Genomic DNA, 23,348 nt, shown 5'->3' on the forward strand with positions numbered 1-23,348 from the left:
CAATGGCATACATGAACCCTAAACACAAGCTCTAGATATGCATTTTCACAAGACAATGCATAAACACTCACATTTCATAGCAAAACACATGTAGAATCCAAGAAATCATCAAATAGGTAAGCAAAATAGATTTTGTAGAGCATGGGTTACCTCTTGTAGACAAAAGCCTTCTCTTAACACCTCACCAAGCTCCTAACAGAGCTCACCTTCCAAACCCACTTCAAGAACACACCAAAAGATCATAAAGATTCTATCTTTAAGAAAAGACACCTTAGAAAACACTAAAAACACAAGATGAACATGGATCTTACCCTCCTAGATGCCCAAATGTATGAAAGGTAGAATCTTGGAGACAACTCTTGAAGTTTTGACAAAGCTTCAACTTGGCTTGGAAGAAAAGCTATCTACCTTTTTAGAGAGAATGTAGAGCTAGAATTTGGAAAGTGTAAGGAGATAAATGAGGGTGTTCTACTAGGTTAGCTTACAATACTAACACAAGGTGAAAAGTCAAGAATACCCTTACTAACATGAAGAGGTGTAAGGGAACAAGGGAACTCCCTATAAAGCTCAAGGTACAACTTTGACTTTGGGGTTGACTAGTCAATTACTAGTCCCCGACTATTGAATTTTCAGGATTTTAGGAATTAAATTACCAATTGAAATAGGATTAATTATTTAATTAATCCCTTATTTAATTAATCCTTTCGGGGTGTCACACTATACGTTAGTCTATTTGGATGGCTAGGAACGATAAAGTCTAGAACAACATCACCATCTCCTCCAATATCATATATAGTGGAAAGGACAAAAGCCAACCTCAGAAGCTAGAAAGAAGCAAACCTACCACCCATTCTAGTTATATGGATGAGAACTGATAGAATTGTACGTATTGAATGAGATAATTACAATAGTGCAGATTACAAGTATATATAACAAGAGAGTCTTAGGGAGACTGGATTGGGAGTCATAATCTAACTCAAATACATAGAGTCATAATACTCCCCCTCAAGCACAAGGTACAGTAGTGACTTGTAGCTTGTCTCTAAGAAAAGAAAATATAGGAACATGTAGAGCTTTGGTAAAGATATCTGCCAGTTGATCCTTTGTTGAAATAAAATTAACATCTATATCTCCATTCGCAACCCTGTCTCTAACAAAGTGATAATCAATTTCTACATGCTTAGTACGAGCATGAAAAATATGATTGGCACATGTGTATGTAGCACCAAGATTATCACACCATAGCCTGGGAATAGACACACTAGTCACACCAATTTCACGCAGTAGAGAGAGAATCCAAATTACCTTAGCACAGACATCTGCTAAAGCTTTATATTCAGCCTCAGTAGATGATCTAGCAACATTTTTTTGCTTCTTACACACCCATGATATAAGGTTGGAACCAAGAAAAACAACGTCCCCACTAGTTGACTTACGATCCTCAGGACAGCCAGGCCAATCAGAATCTGAAAAAGCATGTAATTCTCTGGATACTGACTTTCGTATTCACGGACCATAAATAGTAGTTCCCTTTACATACTTCAGTACACGTTTCAATTGCTTCCAATAAGAGACCGTAAGAGCATGCATGTGGACAGAATTGGTTGACTGCAAAGGATAGATCTGGACGAGTAACCGTAAGATACTGTAAAGCTCTAGCCAAACTCCTCTACTGTGTAGCATCATCATATAAATTGGCGTTAAAAGCAATGGTTTTCGAAGCTGATATAGGAGTAGTTAAGGGTTTATAGTCCGTCATGCCAGCACATTTTAAGATATCAGTCATGTATCGTTGTTGAGAAAGCAAAATTCCATCACCACATTTAACAGTTTCAATCCCAAGAAAAAAATCAGGTGCACCAAGATCCCTAATCTTGAATGTAGAGGATAATGCTGTCAGTAAAGTACTGACAAGATTTTGATCATTGCCCATTACAAGAATATCATCAACATTCACTAGAACATAAATGAAGCCCGAACCTTGCGAGTAGTAAAATAAAGATACATCTGTTTTCGAAGCTTTAAACCTTGATGTCATCAGAAACGCATGCAATTGATTAAACCAAGCTCTAGGAGCTTGTTTTAATTCATATAGAGAACGTTTATAGGCAAACATGATTAGGGAACTGCTTATCAATATATCCAGGTGGTTGCAACATATAAACAGTTTCAGACAATTTCTCATTCAAAAAAGCATTGTGCACATCAAGCTACTTAACAGCCCATCCAGAGGATATAGCCAAAGATAGAAGTAACCCGACTGTGGTGGGTTTGAGTACTGGGATGAATGTGTCGAAAAAATCTTGTCCAGGAACTTGATTAAACCCTTTGGCTACTAACCTGGCTTTGTATTGTTCAATTAAGCCATCAGTTTTCCGTTTAGTGCGAAAAACCCATTTGCACCCAATAACATTCATATCTAAATGTGACGGAGCGAGACACCAAGTCTCATTATGAAGAAGTGCATTAAACTCATCATTCATTGCCTTGCGCCACTCATCATGTTTGACTGCCTGTGTATAACAAGTAGGTTCAGTAGGATAAACCAGAGTAGAGAGAGCTAAAAGGGGACCCTCAGAACGACTCCGAGTCGCCATGGTGTGTATCCAGACTGTAGGCCGCCCCCTCGGGCTGTAACACCCCCGATTTTAAGCAACAATAACAGTTTAACTTAGGAAATAAAGATAACGACTATCCATTAACATAAAGAATTCCAGGGGAAGCTAACAAAGTCAATGGGTGTTATGCCACATCTAGAACTTCTATCTAGATGCACAGGCTTAACAAACAACTACTAACCACAAGTCAAAGAACAAGGGCACACAGGCCATAACAGCTAAACTAGAGTAAAGATAAATCTAGTCTAAACCGGCTCCATTACGCGCTCTCGGGCTGACTAGCACCTGAAAACATTAAGGTATAACAACCGTTAGCGAAAATTGCTAAGTAACCCACTCTTACGCGTTGAGTACAATATAGATATATTTTATAGAGAAAAATCATTTGAGGCTTGGGAATACATACATATATTCCTAAATAACTCTAGCTTTCAAAACAAGAGAGATAGAAGTATCATTAGACTCATCGAAAGATACACTCAATCATACCGACTAACACACGGCTAATCAATAGAAGCAATTCGAAGAGACAAAGATAAGGATTCAAAGATAATCAAAAAGGTAAGGTAATCAAGCATCAACCAAAGGATGGTTCACAACATAAGAATCAATCAATCACAATTCGTCAATTCCCGACAAGGTTCCAAATCCACAAAGGACATAGTCAAACAAAGTCATTCACCGCGGAGTCATCGCAATGACTCGAATCATAGTGGATCAGTGTGGAGGGCTCCAAGTCAACAATCACATGCCACGGAGTCATCGCAACGACTCGAATCATAGTGGATCAGTGTGGAGGGCTCCAAGTCAACAATCACATGCCACGGAGTCATCGCAATGACTCAAATCATAGTGGATCAGTGTGGAGGGCTCCAAGTCCACAATCACATGCCATAGAGTCATCGCAACGACTCGAATCATAACCCAATGGAAACAGATCTTGCAACTTTAAGTGTATACACCCCCTATTGGGATTTCAAGCCCAACGGGTTAGCTACTATCTCTATCAACCGGGATACGTTTCCCAAGTTGCCCACAAATCATAAATATTCAAACGGCAAACCGGAGCTTTAAACTCACTACCGGATCAGTTCACAATGGTTGATCGAGGCTTTCCACGCCACCGACCTGTCAAGGGCTTCCCACACCAACATGACTCATTGTAAACATAGCCAGAGGCTCGCCACACATATCAGTAACACATAAGTCCCCACACTGTCCACTGTTCCACCATATCAAATCTAACCTCTCAACAAGAGTCAATACACACGGAATCTAGAGATACAACAAAACATAGATTCCACACGAAGTGTGTACAACAACGGATAAGCTCAACAATATCTTAATCGAGGAACAATCATGATAAGGTACAACATTTATACAAGCTCACAATGATAGGCTCAATCGAAGGAATTCAAGAAAGAACATGAAGGAGACATTTCAAAGTATTGCCACAATAACGATAGATTTCAACCAAGGGACCACAACAATTGGTGAACACAAGTTACCAATCCTCATCAAGAAAGCACATACTAGTACCAACAAACAACGTAGCTAGCATGCAAATCAACAGGATAATCATTAATGCTCAAACGAACATCATAGACTTCGTTTCAGTCCAACGAATCACAAAGTTGGATCACATACATGATTCAAGACTCACAAATCCTATCATGGATACTTAGACATCGTTCTAGACTTACGAAACATCAATGAAGACACACAAGTGCACAACGGATCAACAAAATGGAGGCCAAAATACAACGTACCAGTGGGCGGTATGGTGGGTAGCAAACCACCCGCCAGGGTCCCGCTGGTACGCGACTGTGAAGAAGAAATCACTTCGGGAAAAATCCCAAGAATGCACAAATTCAAGTCCAAACAATTCCATACTCACATGAACAACATAAGGGACTTGAATACATAGAATAGCTCAAAGAATAGCATTAAAGGACCCTAAATACAAGCTCTAACATGGCATAATCACAAGAATATGCACAAAATCACTCAATAGCATCAAAGATGTTAAGAAATCATCAATATGTAGCAAGTATAATATAGATTTTGTAGGACATGGGTTACCTCTTAGCTCAGCAAACACCTTCAAGCAACACCACAAGCTCCTCTAGATCAACCTAACAACTCACCCACTTCTTAATCTTCTACAAACTCTCAAATACCAACAAGATAGAAGAAAGATTTAGAGAAAGAGGAAGGAATCTTGAATAGATAAGGTGTAGGGGGATAGATCTTACCACTTCTAGTCTTGGAGTGTTAAAAAGTTGAAGTCTTAGCTTGGATTTCTTGAAGAAATGTGAATATGAACTCCTAGGGTTTCATGAGGAGAAGGAGGAGTGGAGGGCAAGAGAGAAGGGGATGCAGAGAGATGGAGAAATTCTGAAATGTCTTGGAGTGTCTTGGCTAGGGTAGGGTTTTAAGGTTAGAAATGGTGAAAATACCAAAATGGCCCCTTCTTTCCACATAAAGGCTAGGAGGGAATTAAAGTCTAGAGTACAAGGAATAAAGCACAAGGTCTACCCATTGACCAAAATTAAAAAGGGTAAGGGATTTGGTCAAAATAGGTTCCTTAACTAATTTCAATGGGAATTAAGAAAAGAATTGTAAGGCCCAAAAGGAATTAATTAAGAATTTGGGTCGGGTTTAAGGAGTGAATTTCCGGGGTTTCACACGGGCGGCCTCAAGGGCTGGCGACAGCAATAGCTTCGTGGGAGCAGCAGGTATGTCCTGGACCGGTTCCGGCTGGATAGCAAGAGCCAGGCTTGGTTCAGGTTGAGTAATCTGAACCGTAGCCGTGGGCTGGATTGGAACAATCACTGATTCAGCCCATGGCTGAATCGTCTGAACTGGTGGTGCCTGCAAAACATTTTTACTGAAAGGAAACACTCCTTCATCAAACCGAACATGTCTGCATACATATATCTTATTAGTCTAAAGGTACATGCACCTATACCCCCTAAATGACTCAGGATAGCCAATGAAGAAACAAGAGGAAGACCTGTAAGACATTTTGTGACGATTATAGGGACGCAAGTAAGGATAACATAGACAACCAAAGACACGAAGAAAAGAATAAGACGGAGGAGATTTATGCAATAGAAGATGAGGACTGGAGCTATTTAACACAGTAGAGGGCATACTGTTAATTAAATAAACCACAGTCTCAAAAGCATAATCCCAAATGTCCGCCGGCGACACCGATCACCGGCGACCAAATTTCTTTAAAAAAAAAAAAAAAAAACCGCAAGTGAGACTTGCATTTATGGTCCGACATCAAATACATGTCCCAAATGTCTTTTTTATATTTTTGTCCACAAAAATGACCGGTCACATTTTAAAAAATACATACTTCTTCCTTCATATTTCAGTCATTTTCCCATCATTAAATTAGCATACATTTCTCCTTTCCCTCCATATCTGAAACTGAAAGCCAACGCTCTGTACCATTTCCTACTTTCAAGCACGCAGTGGTAGCTTCAAGCAACCGCCCTCCTATACATGCCGCTACTTTACTGAGTAAGTTGAGCCGATCACTCTCTCTCTCTCTCTCAATCGCAAGATTTTTCTTCACAGGTTTGTGAAATTCAGGTAATCAAAGAAAAATCGGTAAAAATGGATGAGTATTTGCAATGCATGAAGACTCTGCGCTCTCAGATGAACGGTTTGTCATTCCTTGCTCTCTGTCTAACAATTTTAGCTTTCTTACAATTTTACTCGATTACTCGTTGTAATAATAATACCTATATTTATGTATATATACACACGCGCGTTTGTGTTCATGTTACGAACATATGATGAGTTCACTGTATACTTCTGAATTGATGAAACCTTTTGATACGTATTTGTGTAACTTTAGATGTGGAGGATCAAGCGACAAAAATTTCAGTGGAAGAGCAAATGCAACTCACTACCCTTCAAACGCTGGAAGCAGACCTAAATTCAGGTTTTCTGTCAGTTCAAAGCTCTCTATGTTGGATTACATTGCAGTCAACGGCTGGGCTGCAATAATTATTTTTAAAATAAGTAGTGTATATTCTGCTCTGTATATTGATTTGCAGATTTAGTACAAGCATCTACGGATTTTGTATGTTTATCAATAAAATCATCATGAAGATGCTCTTTCTGGTATTGCTAGTATGCAAAGATGGAAAGTAACACCCCCCCAAAAAAAAAAAGAGGAAGAGTTGGGCTCATTTTTTAAATATTGAAAAAGAATATTTGAATTTGTTGTGAAAAATAGATGTGGATACATTCTAAGTAATGAACATTTGTGTGGAAAACTTATGTGATTGAACATTTAAATGTGTAGGACCTAGTTAGGCAAATTGTGGAATTCTTTCTTGAATAAGTGCTGTTCTCGATCTTCCATAGAGATGATTTTGTAGTGACTCTACAGCTAGGACACTATCTAGATGATCTAATGGTAAACTAAAAGTTGTACTGAATTGTGGATAGTGTTTTATTTTTACAGCTAATGGAAAACATGTTTTTAGCTTAAAAGAGGAATTATGAAGTTCTTACATAATTGCAGTCAAAAGGCAGACAATTCAGCTCAAGGAGGATATCGATAAAATGGTGAAGGCAAAGGGAGAAATCTGTTCCCTGATCTTGGAAAAGCGAAGAAAATTTTCTTCTTTGGAAGGAAATTCATCCACTCTCTATCAGGTACCCATTTTTATTAGATTTCTAATTTTGAAACGCAACCAGAGAAGTTGTGAAAAAGCTTTTTGGTTCTTGTTTGCAATGAACAGAATTTAAATAATTGAAACCATAAGTCAAAATTCTCTTTCTCAATTTTCTGGGCTCATGCATATTATGCAATCCAGTTATCCCTTAGAGGAGGTTGAACAGAGTAAATGAATTAGATGCTACAGATATTGTGGATGTGTATTTGTATTTCCTATCATCTTTTATGTATGAGTATGAGTTTGATGGTTGGCCTAGGTTATTTTATAGCTTATCTCCTTGATTTATTTGAATATCGTTCTACCTTAACTGACATTGCAAAGCATCCATATCTAGGCTGGAGGTTAGGTTTAAGTGGAAATCTTTGTTTTACATGTAATCACCTGTCTCAACACCAACAGTAAAATAAATATGTTTAACTTCTCTCATTGTTGTGGACTGGCTATAAAATTAAGATCTCAAATTAGAAATTACTTAATGCAAAATTGTTCACAAACTACTATCCAGTATCCACAGCTATACATCTTTGCAAGCATTTCTGTTGCTCTATAGGCTAAACAGATTTGGCAGACAAATGCTATTCTCTATGTTTTTACATTTACCTGTACATAAAATTTTTACAAATAGAGTCTCCACCGTGTGCTTTCACTTTTATACAAGAAGTCTTTACTTTCAAATAGATGGGGTTGTCTTCTCTTTCTTCATTTTTACCAATCAAAGAACAGATATAGATTAGTTTTTTTTTTCTTTTCTAAACTAACCTTCTTTTCTTGAGAATGATATAAATATTATTTTTCTGATCTTGGTATCTTTGTTTTCCAGACTTTGGAGCTCAGTCAACAGGAAAGAACCAACTTGTCAACAAAACTTTTGGAGAAAAGGTAATTTAAGAGCATTAGTCAAAGATTGCAATTGGCAAAAGATGTTAGATTTATATGTAATTTATTGTTTCAGAAAATATTATTCCAAAGTTGCTGAGGATATTACTACTCACTTGAAAGAGCAGCAGGTTTGACATCTTTGGTATACACCATTCTTTTTTCATACTTTACAGTTTTTAATTTGTAGTTGATGTTATTCTATCTAGCATTGGATAGATGATCACAAATGTGGCTCATTTATTGGAGTGAATTCTCAGGTAATTTTATTCTGAAATTTTCATCTACTGTATTTTCTTTTCTCTGTAACATCAAAATATTTAACTGAGCTCACAGTTGAGTTGGAGTTTCTTCTAGTTGATCTTGAGTCATTTTTAGAATCATAGATTTTAGGCACTCCAGATTATGTTTCATACGATAATTCTTATGCTATGACTAATCATTAAATCCTGCAGGCAATGGACACAATTTTCAAGAAAACTGGTGAAACTGAAGGTATGAGTAAGGGAATTCTGTAGTTCAGTTGACTGACTGTAAAGAAACGATCCTTACCACATATTACTTCATACTAGATTTGTGCATAGTTATGATCATATGTAACATAAAATGAATCACTACATGGTATACACAAGTAACCTAAAATGATGTTTCTATTAATAAAAGAGTAGTAGAGTGAAGAGGTAATATCATTGCCACTACATTATGCTTGGCAGGAAAAACACAAGAACTTGCTTGCTACTAGCAATTATGATCCAGAAAGTCGAACATGTAGGCAAAAATAGAAAGTCCATTTTTCTTAATCATGTCCCTTTACATTTTGACTAACATGCATAAACTTTGACCTAAAAGAACTTGGCTAAATATTAGCTTTCAGGTGTATATACTTAAGTCCATTGTGTTGCACCTTGCCTTGTAGATTCTATGCCATAATTTGCATAGTTTCAGCTATATAACTATTTAAGTCGGCTGTTGGCTGTTTGCCGTTGTTGAAATTGAGGGATTGCAAGACCTAGCAGGTAGTGAATAGTCACCAAGATGTGAGAAACCAAAGAAAGAGAGAATATATTATAATAATTGATGGAAATAAATTGTCTTCTATGTGTATTGAACTGTATAGGGATCCTATATTTTTAGGAACATTGGCTAAAGCCTACACTTGCCAAGATTAGGAAACCCAGCTCACTCCTACTAGGAATAGGAGTATAGGACTATGGTTTCCTGTTATTCAACTGTCGTAAACTGAGATGCACTTGATGGAAATGAGTCTGCTATAAGTGGCCCTGTATAATATAATTCTTTTTCTTTAGATAATACTCCGTAATAAAGTGTGGTTGATCTTCAGTATATCAGGATAATGCAGTTGAAAGCCTATCAAAGAATTTTGAAGCAGCGAACACTAAGCTAAGCCAGTTGAAACAACTGAAGTTTGAACTTGATTTGGAGAACACCAAGGTTTGCTTATACAGTCCTGAGTCTTCCTTTTAACAGTAGTTCAGTCTCAAGTACAAATTTCAGTCTGTACTTAAGAGTTGAAGAATTATCTACTAGATATTACAGAGTATTATTTTTTAGTGTTATGACTATTTTTTTCACAAGTCAAAGCTTAGCAGAGCCACTGAGAGAAAGGAAACAGAGTTTCTGTGAGATGATATTTTAGATATTTATAGTTGATTTCTAAATGGTCAGTATTTATTGAGTTTGAATTTCTCTGTTTGCTTGTTGCAGTTGATGCAATCTGTTGAGTTCATGAAGAAGAAGATAAATGATTTTAAGGTTAATTATGAACATATGATCGGCAGGGATCGGTTTAGTAAATCTTCTAAGACCACTTTGATTTATTTAACTACTGATATACTCATGGCACATTACATGGACTCAAATTGGATGAATTTTTTCCAATATTCACATTATGCAGCCACCTTGAGTTATTTTTTGAATAATACTATTTTTATTTCCACCTGACAGTGGAATAATTTCAATTCATTATCAGAATGCATTAACAATTTGACATTAATGTATTGGTGCATAAAATGTGCACACCAGAATATATAACCTCCCTACTGGGATTTCAGAAGAAGCATTTCCATTGAAGTTTTTTTTACATGTAATAACAAATAAAAGAATTTCCTTATCTTGAATCAGCTTACAATATGGATGAATATTGATGTTTACAGCCAGAGCTGAGGGAAATGGATGTAAAATTCTTGGAAGATGAGCATCAAGCACTTTCAGGAGACAAAGTTGAACTAACTGAGTATGTGCAGTCATTACAATTCCAGATTGTGAAATTGAAGGTGAGCATATTTCTCTACTGTTTATTGGCAAACGTGTCAATGTCAAAAAGTCAGCACTTTTTGACCTCTAAAGTCAACATAACTATGATAGTAGTGCATGATGTGCTGAAATCTGAGTTCCAAACATCTCAGGGAATTTCACATACTATCAATTGTTGCTGTGGAGAGGAGTACAAGATAGAAATGGATTGTTCTGCACGATGATGAAAGAGGTGAAGAAAGAAATTTTGATATGAACGTATTGGAGGAGTCATGGGACTATTGGAGAGTTGCTTGTGGATAGAAATATCTCAGCAAATGGTGCTAACCTGCAACTTGAAAGTACTATCATAAAAGCATAGTCTGTGTAAGTAGAGTCTGCATCTTTATGGAGGGTTTCCTATAAAAAAAAATCCTTTTTCTTTTACGAATCATGCAATTCCCTGCTGATTGCTGTTAGAATGAACATTATGTCTTTTAACATTTGTAACTCTTTCTTTGTGAAAATTTGAAACAACATTGTTAATCTAGACTGGAAATATTTGCCTCTGTTGCTTAAACGTATGCATGTGTGTGTGTATATATGTACAACCATAGTCTGAAGTCAGCTTTGATTTCTCACTCAACTGAACATATCTCAAATGTTGCTTCAATATATATACTGGAAATGCTAAAATTGATAATTATTGCCATATGTGATTATGTACCGTTATTACATCTCAGTTCTAACTTGTGATTACCTACATTTAGTTCTCAATGAACTTGTATACCACTATATGACTTTTGATTGATTTAGGGACACAACCCACAGTGCCCTTCAATATTTCCTTTACTCTTTCACCCTAAAGAGAGTAAAATAAAGACAAACCTCACATGCTGCCTAACTTCTCCAAGGCAGTAGAGATATCGTGGGCTTCATAACTTTCAGCTATGGCTGTGGTTGTGCTATCTTGGGGTACTACATCTTGCCATTTGAAACTATCTTCATTCTGAAGAGGCATATCACTACCATATTCCACACAACCTTGTAGAATAACGGTCTTGTGGAGGCCCACGAGCAGGTCTTCATAATCTGTGTCCCCGTTTTCTCCCACAAAGACTGTTATTCTGGAAAGGTCTATACCCCATTTAATAGAGAGATACCTATAGAAGAACCAAAATTGGGTACTTAGTGGTTTTGATTAGCTTTCCTTATGTTAGACAGAATCATTCAGACACCAATGTTAGTAAAGGGATATACCTGATTGCTTGGGCTCTTGATGCACATAATGGTATCACATTCAACCTTAATCCAGCATTTGTGTATAGAATATTGCAGCGGAATCCTCTCATGCGTAGCCTTTGCCGAAGGTCATTCACTTTCCGAGTCTTAAGTATAATGCATTAAGTAGTCAGAAAAAAAAATATTGTAAAATCAAGTATATTACTGCTTAGAAAGCTCACCTTGGTTCCTGCATTAATGCTGTATGAGTAGCATCTAGAGCTGCATGGGTTCATGCATTTCATGTCATTTCTCTCAATCTCACCGTCTACTTTGGCCAGCCTAGTCACGGCTGATTTTACATTCTCGCCTGGCCACCGATACCCAATATGGGCTTCATAGTCCTCATCCACTATCAAGTCCCTCCATGGATAGTAAATTTCACTTCCACTGTTGCAAACTAATGCATCAAAATCTTCCAAATTTACTTGGCTATTCTTTACTGCTTCTTTTGTCTCCTGCAGACTCATTCCCGTCATTAATACTAAACCTATTTGGCTGCACTTTAAACCTGTAATTTGCTTCACATTCTTGATAATTAGAGATAATATTTCAGTAGCATTTCCCATGTTGTTATAACAGTCTGCAGCGACAACATATAGCCCCTGCCTTCTTCCCGGGAAGTAACCAATGTTCGATTTGGAATTGAGAGTCGCCTTTGGTGTTAATATCTTGATAAGTTCTTGCTGTCTGTTGGCCAAATCAAGCTCTCCATTAGGTTTAAATTCTGCTGCATCCATGGAGAACTTAAGGGAAAGGTCTTCAACACCACATAGCGATTCACTCATGGGTTCATCAGTAAGCGTGATAACTTCAAGACGATTTGCAGGGTGGCGGTTTCTGCAATGCTCGACATGGGAGAGGTAGTTACGGCAATGCTCTGGCCAGGAGAAGCGGTGGATATTTTTTAAACCATTCTTACGGCACTCAAGCCACCGGTTTTTATCAGCAACAAGCTTTAGGAGAGCATCTGATATTCCTCGTTGGTCATGTGGGTCAACAAGCAGCCCATTATTAAGTGCCTGATCAACAATTTCACATATTAGACCTATTGGTTGAAGGCATTGTTTCTTGGTTTCTCTATATATCAAGTTCTCAGAAATAGAAATTCTGATTAATTCAAAGAAGTAGGATTTGGTTTTGGTTTAGTATTTACCTTGATTATATCTACAGGCCCTCCATTTTTGGTTGCAACTACTGGTAATCCATAAGCAGCAGCCTGCAGGAATGGATCGGAGTTTTATGAATTTAAAGAAAGGCTTAGACAGGCCGAAATTTCCTACATTGTACATACCTCTATAAGAGTGAGACCAAATGGTTCCACAAGAGCTGGATTGATGAAAACTCCCTTCAAGATACAAGTTCACCATAGAGCTGTTATTGGTTAGCGTTTTCAAGAAAAAATGCCACTATAGTGGGAAGTTGTTTCTGCAGGAAGTGGTAGCTTTTTATACGGTTATGAAATAAAAATCTGATCTTTAGCATTTATTCTTTGATTGCATATTGGGTTATCGCCAACAATATTTTTGCAGATTTCTTGATGGTTGATTTACCTTGGTTTTTGCAGCCAGGCGATATATATCAGGAACTTCATGTTGCTTGTGGTGCTTCGGATATGCCACCTGACCGTATAAATTGTACTTGTCGATGAGCTTAAGTACTGTTGTGAGAACAGCGGAGCTGTTAGTTGACATCTCTTCTATGTCATCTCGGTTGCCTAGTATGAGTGTCTGCAAAGCATATTCACTTCTTGTTTAATGGCGCTTGACATCACATATAAAATTATTTACCAAAGATTCTGCATTACCATATTGGCTAGTTCTTGAAGGGCTTGGCATTCACCGAAAGCCTTGAGCAAAGTGGTGACATTCTTTTTAGGATCGGGACGGGACAATGCAAGTATCATCGGCTTGTGAGGGTTTGTGAAGAATCTCATAATCTGCATCAATCAAAATTTGGTATTTGAAAGAGGTCTACTAGTGAATGATTTTCTTAAATTCACTAATCTTGTATAGCCATTTTAGTTTCTCTTACACTAATCTTTGCTGTTTTTTGGAATTTTCAGCAGTGAAGAAAAGAATGACAAACCTCAGACCATATATGAGGGATAGGCTTCTTTTGGGTTTTATCAGTTCCAATTAAGGCCTTGAGGTCTGCATCGCATTCGACTAGATCTTGTGCTTTAACACTGCTGAAGTCCATCCCCGGTGGTATAACCTAGATTTTCATAAGGTTAGTTTCTTTGAGTTTTGGTATTTAAGCAAGCAAATTAAAGCTAATCACGACTATGAACAGATACTGCATTGTAACAGAGTCAATAGTACTTAAAAAGAAGAAGAAGCTAATGACGAGTTATAATAGTAGAGAAAATATAGTGGTTACCACCATCCTAGGCATGTATCGTCCGAGGCAACTAACTCCCCGTTGTCTCCTAACTCGAAGCTTCCTCTCCAATTGTACATCGAAACCATCATACAAACCCCATTGCTCTTCAATCTCTTGGCGTGTGCTAGTGACCACCATTTCTGCAGCATCGAGTGCCAACTCTTCAGCTTCAATCCTTCTCAGTATTTTGTACGTGGCGTTTATATCCTCCTTGGTGAGCCTCCCCTGTTTAAGTAGTTGCTCAAACTTGTTTCTACCTAGCGAGTGGCCTGTTAAAACCATTGGCACGTTTAAGGTCCCGGATAGCCGTGCTGCTATCTCTGCTGCATCCGCATAATGGCCATGGATCACATAAGGCCACACCGGTTTCCCATCGTTCACATGTTCTCCTAAAGCTCTTGCCATATTCACAATGTGGCCTAAAGCCCCGTCTATGAATTCTGGTATATATGGCCACAGCGATTCTTTTGGAATGTATCTGTAACAAACAAAAAAAATGGTTGCATATATATATATATGATTTTATTCAACAGTTAACGAATTTGTTAGTGTATTACTTATCCCGTGGTCCACAGGGGATTCGGACTATATAGGCACCACAGCTTCCAAAACCGTCAGATGGGCATGATAGCATCTCGATTGGTTCACCATAGCTGAAGTCTACCTCTGGAGAAGTGATTTGTCGGGTGAGAAGATCAACACGATGGACTCCGTTCATGTTGGAAAGTGCTCGTGCTAGCTCTACAACATACTTCACCTGAAAACATATATCTCGGTTAGTGAAATCACACCTAATTCTCTTTCTACATTTCTGCAACTTTCTTTATTCTGTTTGAATTCTGGTTTCCTGTTTAGCTATAGAGTATTTGTACCTGACCACCAGTATCAGAATCCCGTCCAAGTTCCATGTTTTCTCCACGAACCAACCCGTGAATACTACATAAACAACAGTAAACATAATCTATCGATCACATGAAACTTCAATTCCTTCATCTCTGATCTGATTGATTCTTACTTACTTGAAAAATGAGATTTGTTACCTGATGAGGACAATGTAGAGTTGTCTTGGCTTATCGTCATCACACCATATCTGTGTATCTGAGTTAATTCTTGGCATATAAGCAAGGGAATCTATCCGATTCATTTCCCCTCCTTTCTCCTTCCAATTCTCGCCTTCCGAGAGTTCAGAAAGATCCTCTGCTGCATCGATACGACCTTTCTCGAGCTCAACCCTCCTTTTCACCAACCTTTGTGCATCCTCTGAAGCTATCTGTGTGTATCAGACAGCCACTCAAATGTTAGTTTCTTGAGACCACCAAACACTACAACATTTCTCCGTTTTAATTCATATTGTGCATAAAAGTTATAGTGTGATGAATAGGTAAAAGTTGAAGATGGGAGAGACAGACCTGTTTCTTCTTGCGGGAGAGATGCCAAATCCTCCAGCACATATTCTCGAGCCTGTTATTGCGCTCCCGAGAATTCCTTGTTGCTACAACCTGGTGACAAGTTCAAACATCGTTTGAAATTGTTGAATGTTTCCAGAGGTTAGATGAGCATAGTTGTCTAGACCCATGGGTATATGTGAAATATGTCTTTTCTCCATATTCACGAATGTGAAAATTTGTTGAGTTTGTCTCATATAAGGAAATACAGTTGCACATTCGCGACTAACTAATGCATGCAATTTTATTTTCTTACAGACTGTCATCACAATTTCAAGAGGCGGAGTGCTGGATTTGACCATTTACTGGTCTCCGCCCAACTATCCCTAACCACACGGTGCTGGACTTGGCCCTTACCGGCCTCTGCCCAACATAATGAAAGAATCTTTTGTTCTGTTTGTTGCTTATACTCTAATCTTTATTACCATTCTTCTGTAACTGTAATTAAGCAAGCACTGAGGTTCTTGAGAAGCCATAGGTAAAGTTTACTAACCTTAATCCATGTCCTGTGGAGGTCAGTCTCATCGAAGCTGTTAACAACCTCTTCAACAAAGTACTTGGTCGGACTAAACAGCTGCAATACTGGTTTCTCTTTCTGGGCCTGGAAAAGCTTTTCAGACATGAACTTCTCATCAAACTTGCTGCTGAATATTGTTTTCTTGAAGCTCTCCATCTTCCTGCTCCTCTCCTCGCCGCCTCGCCCGCCATTTTTGTCCGCTCCCACGTCCAAAATCGCCTCCAAGTACCCGTTAAGCCAATCATTTTCCGCCATTTCTCTCTTTTCCTTCCCGGTTTTAAGATTTTGTATAGTAAAGATGGCAAGAAAATAAACAGAAGACTGGGAAGAAGCTTAATTGGAACTAAGAAAGAATATTGTTTTGTGGTTCGAAACCGAGTTGGAAGGGAGAAGCTTGGCGCCTTTTATAGGAGAAAAAGAATGTTAGTTGTTAATTTTCCTTTTATGCAAATTCATTCTTGGATATTTAATGGTTCTCTTTTTTCTTTTTTATTTTTATATTTTTCGTCCTGTCATTTTGGGATGCATTTTTGTGTGGTTTATGCGTATATTTGCCAATTATCCATATTCCTCAATATTCTTTATGTATGATGACAAGGTTACAACTTACGATCAGTAGAACAAGTTGAGTCGAGTTATTAAAATGTTTAAAATTAAGTACTTGATTTTATTTTTAAATGAGAATCAATGCTTGCTTAACTTGTGCAATTTATTCATAGACATGGTTATAAATTATAATAGTAAATATTTAACAATATGTATGTTTGATTCACGGAATAGATTTTGGAAGAATAAAAATGTTATTTCATAATAAATGAAATAGGTAGAGAATATGATAGAAATAAAATAAGTATTTTTTTTAAAGTAATACCCTCCATACTAAATTATATATATATATATATATATATATATATATATATATATATATATATATATATATATATATATATATAAAAGATTGGGATAATATTAGAACAATACTTCCTTTTAAACAAACAAAAAAAAAAAAAAAAAAAAAAAAAAAAGAATAATCACATCTATATATTTGGGATGATCAACAACTCAAAAATAAGAAAAAATAAGAAAAATGACGTGAGATTTTCATAATTATTACAATTTGTAGGTGCACTAAGTAAAACTTCAAAGTGCATTCACACCGATATGTTATAATGCAACTGGCTTAAGTACACTTTTACAACATGTCGGTTACTATATTTAAAAATAATAATTTTTAAAATTTCATTTTAATAATTTCAAATAAAATAATTATTTTGAAATTTTTTTTACAAAAAAAAAAAAAAACAAAAAACAAAAAACAGCCTCCATGGCATACTGGCATCAAGATGGTCAAATAATTATTGAAATTATTAAAATAAAATCTAAAAAATAATTTTTTTAAACACAATGTATTATTTTTAAATATAGTAACCGACACTTTAGGAAATAAAATCAAGAAAACATGACATCAAGATAGTCAAATGCTTAGTAGAATATATAATAATAATAATAATAATAATAATAATAATAATAATAATAATAATAATAATAATAATAATAATAATAAAGCTAATTGCAATTTTTTTTCATGAATTTGGAGCTTATTATTTTTCCCATGTTTTTTTATTATATTATATAAGGGAAGGTGGATATCCACATATACAAGCTACTACATTAGGGCAATTTATATCCTGCACCACGGCGCGCGTTGCATTGTGCGCCCAGATGCAAAACGATGTCGTTTTAATTTTACTTTTTTTTTTTTTTTTTTGAAATTTCGCTACCCAGTGTTTGGCAGTTAATTTTCCTTTAAAAAAATCTCATGTTCAAAAATGTACATAATGTTATACTAGAATACACATAATTGTATACATGAATGTACATAATTATATAACAAAATACACATACCCTTTTTTAAAAGATAATACACATAATATAACATAAACTTTTGACATAATACACAAAAATTCCTACCGCGCCTCCTAAAACGACGTCGTCTCGGGAGGCACACAGTGCAGGGTATAATGATTGTTACATAAGCACTTCCGTCAAGGCTCAAACTCATCACCTCTCACATAAGAGAACAACTTGGTACCAGTGGACCATAAGGTCCTTGGTTTATTTTTGAGATGTTGATCATCCTAGATGGACGAATGAAATTATCATTATTATTATTATTATTATTATTATTATTGTTATTATTATTATTATTATTATTACTACGGAGTATTTTATATATATAATTATATATATATATATATATATATATATATATATATATATATATATATATATATGGGGTTGTGGTTAGAGCCGTCAAAATGGTCCAACAGGTCGAGGCGGGCTTGGAAGGTTGTTTGCCTGCCCCGTCAAGCTAAAGCCCGCAGGCGGGGCGGGTCAGCATGTCAAACATTTTTTTGACATGCTAGAGTATTTTGGTCATACCTCCCCCATACGAAGTCCAAATGAAATGATTCAAGTGTCAAAGGAAAGATAAGAAAGTCTTCTACAACTTTAATGTTGAATACTCTGAGAGATTTCAGATGCATTGATACCAAAAAATCATAATATTTGGACACATTTTGAGGAATTTGTCCTGCATGCAACATGTTGATAGTATTTTGATCATATCTCCTTCATATGAAGTCCAATCAAGATGATTCAAGTGGCTATGAAAAACTAAGAGAGTGTCCTACAACTTTTATATATGTTCAAAGTTTTTTTCATATTCGGAGCAAAACAATATCAAAATTGAGCTCAAAGTTTGATGCGCCTAGACTAATGAGTTAAGTTTATTTTATTTTTAGTAGCGGGCTAAACCCATAGCCAGCTTGACCCGCCCTGCCTAGGCCCGTGACCCAAGCAGGGCGGGCTAAAACGCACGCTTTTGTCCCTTATTTCATTTTTTTTTTGTTGAGTTAGACCACAAGGTGTCCCTAACGGTAGGGACATCTTTAAGCCTGTACCATACTCAAACTAATCTCCATTCGCACTGGGCTAGCCCAATTAAAGGGCAAAGTGTTGTCCAGATTGATTTTTGCGTCATACAAGAGGGGGTTCGAACTCCCAACCTCTCTAAAGGAATAAGAGTGCACGGCCACTTATGCCAACTAAGCTGGTTGAAAAAATTAATTTTGTATATATGTGAAATATTTATCAAAATTAGAGAAAAAAAAAATCAAGAAAACGTAACAACTGGCCATTCTTAAAGCCTTTAGTTATTCTTATACCTTGAAAAAGTGTTGGTAGGTAGGGAGTGTTTTTGGCATATACCCAGCCTTAAAGATACAAAAGAATGGACGGCATGCATGGTTGTACCATGCAAAGTATCTAATTATTAAGATTTAAGATATACTCCGTCGCGTATTATTAAATGTAAATGATGTGAAATAATTATATCTTTTATAGGTATAAATATTGATGGTTCAAGTGATTGGGTTCGGTCTAAAATTATTATTATTATTGAGTTACAATGTAGTATCGGTTCATATATACTTTCTCAATCTATTGAAGCACAAAGAGTCGATGTCCCCAGTGAGATACTTTCTCATCAAAATATTAAGGTACAAAGAATTAGGCTCTGTTTGGCAGAGCTTATAGCTTATTTTAAGCTACTAATAAGCTATAAGCTCTGTTTGGTAATGTTCCCAAAATAAGTTCCTAGCTTAAAATAAGAGCTTATTTTGAAACGCTACCTTAGGTAGCGTTTCAAAATAAACTCCTAGCTTCCTAACTTTTTTTTCCATCTTTATCCTTATTATTTTAAAGAAATGGTATAATTTATCCTTCCCAATTATAACTCTTTTCTCTTATCCTTTATCCGCAACTTTCACCACAAATAATAATAATAATAATAATAATAATAATAATAATAATAATAATAATTATTATTATTATTATTATTATTATTATTATTATATTATTATTATTATTATTATTATTATTATTATTATTATTATTATTATTATTATTATTATTATGAGATTTGCAACAATATTGTTACTTCATTATGAGATGTTAGATCATGATTATGCTAATAGTTTTATTTTAAAATGTTAAATTTTTTTAAAGACAAAATGTTAAATTTTAATAGGTAAACAAACTAATTTAAATTTTATGAAGATGTCCTTTTTAGTCTTTTTACATTTATCAGCTACTATTCAAAAAACTAATTTTACCAAACACTTTTAATCATAACAGCTAGCTTAACAGCTCTTCAGTTTTCAGCTCCGAGCTTATAGCTTTTCAGCTTTCAGCTCCTTTTCAGCTTTCAGCTCCTAGCTTATAGTTTTTCAGTTAGGTTTGTCAAACAGAGCCTTAATGTGCCACTGAGGTTAAAATATGTGACCTCCCATTTGGGAGAGCCACAAATATGCTATTGAGCTACAAGCTACTTGGTCAGTCTAAAATTATTTGATTTGCCAATCAAAGTTGGTCTAAGGGCTTTCCCAACAGATTTTTTTAAAAGGTTTTTTGTGAGTTTTAGGTATTGAGAGAAGAGAAGGTAGGAGAGAAGAGAGATAGTATGTTGCGCTAATGTGAGATTTTTCCAACTTAGCTTTGTGGGTCCCATAAAAAAATAAAAGGAAAAAACAAAGCATGCACACTAACAACGGCACAACGCCCGCTAGGTGCGTTGAGGGTGGTCATCAACTGGCACCACCCTCCTTTTTGATTTTTTTTTTTTTTCAATTTTGTTATTTCTTCTAAAAGAAATAAAACTCCCATAGTTAATTAAGACGGTTGGCGTTGATCTAAGTTCAACTCGAAGACTCAATCCAAAAAAAAAACTTAGTCATCAGTAGTTAGTCTACTCTAATTGTTAGATGCTTTATTACAATTGAAATACTAAGGCTGTGTTTGGTTGGTGGGTTTTGCCCATAGGAATGGGTATGAAAGTGATTGTTGTTGTTTGGTTGATAGGTTTTTAGAACACTATTATGGGTTTCGAATACCCCATCAATTGAAAAACCCGTACCCAAATACAATAAGGGTTTCATTCCCTTATTCATTCTCAAGCACTACTATTAGTAACCATTCTCATTCCACCCTACTACCAAACATGTTAAATATTTTCACCAAAACCTATTACCATTACCAAGTATTTGATACCCATTCCGATTCCGATTTCGATTCTTATGTGCGAACCAAACACACCCTAAGAGTTAATTGATTAGTAAGTTATTCATGCGATTAACAATTATATTTGCTACTTATTATTATTATTATTTTTGGTAGAGATATTTGCTACTTATGTGTATATATATAAATAAGTCATAAGTTGTAATATTCATACTTCCAAATATCCTATAGACATGATACTCGACTCTCTTTGTATTGAAGTCATCTATCATAAAGAAGATTTGCTCTGTGCAATCACTTTTTTGTCATATTCATCTATTTACTTTTTTATTTGATGTTAATTCATATTAATATCATCAATATCAAAAGTAAATATCATTATTATATGCCATGCACATTATCATCTAATGTATATCATAATTGATTTGTGAATGTTTTATTTAATGTGTAAGTATATTATTTGTAAATAGTATTTCATAAATTGCACTCATCAATAACAATTTAAAGGATACTTTTAGGTCCCCAAGTTTTATAGTGATAGTGAATTTAGTCCCCAAATTTAAAGGATACTTTTGGTCCCCAAGTTTCTATGTTAGAAGTGTTTCAACTTTTAGTCCCCAAATTTTTAGTGACATTTTAGTCCTTTCTTTAATAGTGCTTCTCAAACTTTACTTGTTATTCTTCAAAAACTCTTATTGATATTTTATCGCTTTTTTTTTGTCGCTAATAATGAAATTTTATCGCTTCAAAGGCTAATAATGAAATTTTATCGCGTTTTTTTTTTCTTCAAACTTTACATCAGCCCCACAACTTAGTGACTAAAATTTTGGGAGGGGGGGAGGGGGAGGGGGGGGGGGGGGGAACTAATAACTTGCATTACGCTAATGAAGTTTGATCTTTTTAAAAAAATGGGATAAGTTTAAATAGTAGTCAGCGTTTTACGGTTTTAATCACTAAATCATGGTGTAAGAGTGCAACTCCGAAAAAAATTATGAGGTGAACTTTAATTTGTAATAATAATCAATTAGAATTTTACAAAATAACAATAAATTTTGACAAACTCGTTAATTGAGGAATAAATAGTTCACTTCACTAATAATTTAAGAACTAAAGGTAGTTATAATATAATATAGATACCCTATAACTTTATTCAAAGTAATATTTTCATCAAATTTAAATATTTGAAAAACTTACAGATTCACCTCATTAATTCCAAATTTACGGTAGCCATCCGCGGGCATATAAGAAAAGTGGTGAGCTCATATGGGCAGCGAATGAGAATAAATTGAATGGTCGGAGTCTCTGAGAAATGACAATAAAAATTATTGAGATGATAGAAACAGGTTGTGTCGAATAAATTATTGACTCATTAGATAGCAACATTTTATATATATATATATATATATATATATATATATATATATATATATATATATATATATATATATATATATATATATATATAATTAAGTTTCTCTGGGGTTGAGTGTCTCCCGTGCGGTTGTGCGGTGAGTCTTGTGCTTAAGGTGCATGAGTTTTGTGATTAAGGTGCATGGGTTTTGTGCTTAAGGTGCGTGAGTGTGTACTTAATGTGAGTAGTGTGTTGAAACTTAAGGTGCATGAGTTTTGTGCATAAAGTGCGTGAGTTTTGCGCTTAAGGTGCATGAGTTTTGTGATTAATGTGCGTGAGATTAGTGTTCTTAATGTGTTTTATTTGTGTGCTTAATGTGCGTGTGTTGTGTACTTAAAATGTGTCAATTTAATGTTTAATGTGCGTCCAACCGCACGAGAAGCCAATCCCGCACATGATCCCTTCCCTATATATATATATATATATATATATATATATATATATATATATATATATATATATATATATATATATATATATATATATATATATATATATATATATATATAATTCAGTTCTCGTGCGATTTGGTGTGTCCCGTGCGGTTGTACAGTTAAATCTGAGTCATTGATCTTGCTTAAATCAATGTCCAGGATTAACAAAATTAAAAATAAAAATAAAAAAATGCGGTGGCAATTTGGAAATTTTTGCATCTAGGTCAAATTTAATGTGCATGATTTTTGTGTTTAAGGTGCGTGGTTTGTGTGCTTAATGTGAGATTGTGAGTATGTAATTGTTGAAACTTAAGGTGCGTCAACCTGAAGCTTAAGGTACGTG

General features: G+C 35.5%; 2 protein-coding genes across 7 annotated transcripts; one reads left to right on the forward strand and one right to left on the reverse strand.

The window, feature by feature from the left end:
- The first annotated feature begins 6,137 nt into the window (after positions 1 to 6,137).
- Positions 6,138 to 11,012, forward strand: LOC109148849 (intraflagellar transport protein 74 homolog). 5 transcript variants are annotated; one of them, XM_019296601.1, is made up of 12 exons: positions 6,138 to 6,152; positions 6,210 to 6,297; positions 6,493 to 6,579; positions 7,168 to 7,301; positions 8,145 to 8,203; positions 8,277 to 8,331; positions 8,410 to 8,460; positions 8,656 to 8,695; positions 9,543 to 9,652; positions 9,926 to 9,973; positions 10,375 to 10,494; positions 10,627 to 11,012. In XM_019296601.1, exons 2-12 carry the CDS (start codon positions 6,249 to 6,251, stop codon positions 10,696 to 10,698), a joined length of 825 nt encoding a protein of 274 aa, XP_019152146.1. In that variant the 5' UTR covers positions 6,138 to 6,152; positions 6,210 to 6,248; the 3' UTR covers positions 10,699 to 11,012. The 5 variants fall into 5 exon arrangements, with proteins under 5 accessions (XP_019152146.1, XP_019152147.1, XP_019152148.1 ...); XM_019296602.1 differs by having other exon boundaries at positions 6,144 to 6,152; positions 6,235 to 6,297; XM_019296603.1 differs by lacking the exon at positions 6,138 to 6,152 and having other exon boundaries at positions 6,189 to 6,297; positions 9,561 to 9,652.
- A 118-nt stretch (positions 11,013 to 11,130) lies between these two features.
- LOC109148848 (probable sucrose-phosphate synthase 4) lies at positions 11,131 to 16,486 on the reverse strand. 2 transcript variants are annotated; one of them, XM_019296599.1, is made up of 14 exons: positions 16,058 to 16,486; positions 15,529 to 15,618; positions 15,160 to 15,389; positions 14,992 to 15,055; positions 14,677 to 14,876; positions 14,117 to 14,597; positions 13,823 to 13,951; positions 13,542 to 13,673; positions 13,288 to 13,464; positions 13,029 to 13,082; positions 12,891 to 12,953; positions 11,917 to 12,756; positions 11,714 to 11,841; positions 11,131 to 11,616 (listed from the first exon to the last, which is right to left on the reverse strand). In XM_019296599.1, exons 1-14 carry the CDS (start codon positions 16,334 to 16,336, stop codon positions 11,343 to 11,345), a joined length of 3,141 nt encoding a protein of 1,046 aa, XP_019152144.1. In that variant the 5' UTR covers positions 16,337 to 16,486; the 3' UTR covers positions 11,131 to 11,342. The 2 variants fall into 2 exon arrangements, with proteins under 2 accessions (XP_019152144.1, XP_019152145.1); XM_019296600.1 differs by lacking the exon at positions 16,058 to 16,486 and adding an exon at positions 15,800 to 16,034 and having other exon boundaries at positions 15,529 to 15,621.
- Positions 16,487 to 23,348: the final 6,862 nt, after the last annotated feature.

Source organism: Ipomoea nil, unplaced genomic scaffold (assembly GCF_001879475.1).
Source record: "Ipomoea nil cultivar Tokyo-kokei standard unplaced genomic scaffold, Asagao_1.1 scaffold2144, whole genome shotgun sequence".
NCBI lineage: Eukaryota > Viridiplantae > Streptophyta > Magnoliopsida > Solanales > Convolvulaceae > Ipomoea > Ipomoea nil.

What these genes read in the sequence shown, in the direction of transcription:
- LOC109148849 (XM_019296601.1), top strand. Translation starts at nt 6,249, where the DNA reads ATGGATGAGTATTTGCAATGCATGAAGACTCTGCGCTCTCAGATGAAC. An exon ending in ACAAAACTTTTGGAGAAAAG is followed by an intron (nt 8,204 to 8,276) that starts GTAATTTAAGAG and finishes TTATTGTTTCAG; the next exon opens with AAAATATTATTCCAAAGTTG. An exon ending in GAAAACTGGTGAAACTGAAG is followed by an intron (nt 8,696 to 9,542) that starts GTATGAGTAAGG and finishes GTTGATCTTCAG; the next exon opens with TATATCAGGATAATGCAGTT.
- LOC109148848 (XM_019296599.1), bottom strand. Translation starts at nt 16,336, where the DNA reads ATGGCGGAAAATGATTGGCTTAACGGGTACTTGGAGGCGATTTTGGAC. An exon ending in TCCCTCATATATGGTCTGAG is followed by an intron (nt 13,674 to 13,822) that starts GTTTGTCATTCT and finishes TGATTGATGCAG; the next exon opens with ATTATGAGATTCTTCACAAA. An exon ending in GCATTAATGCAGGAACCAAG is followed by an intron (nt 11,842 to 11,916) that starts GTGAGCTTTCTA and finishes ATTATACTTAAG; the next exon opens with ACTCGGAAAGTGAATGACCT.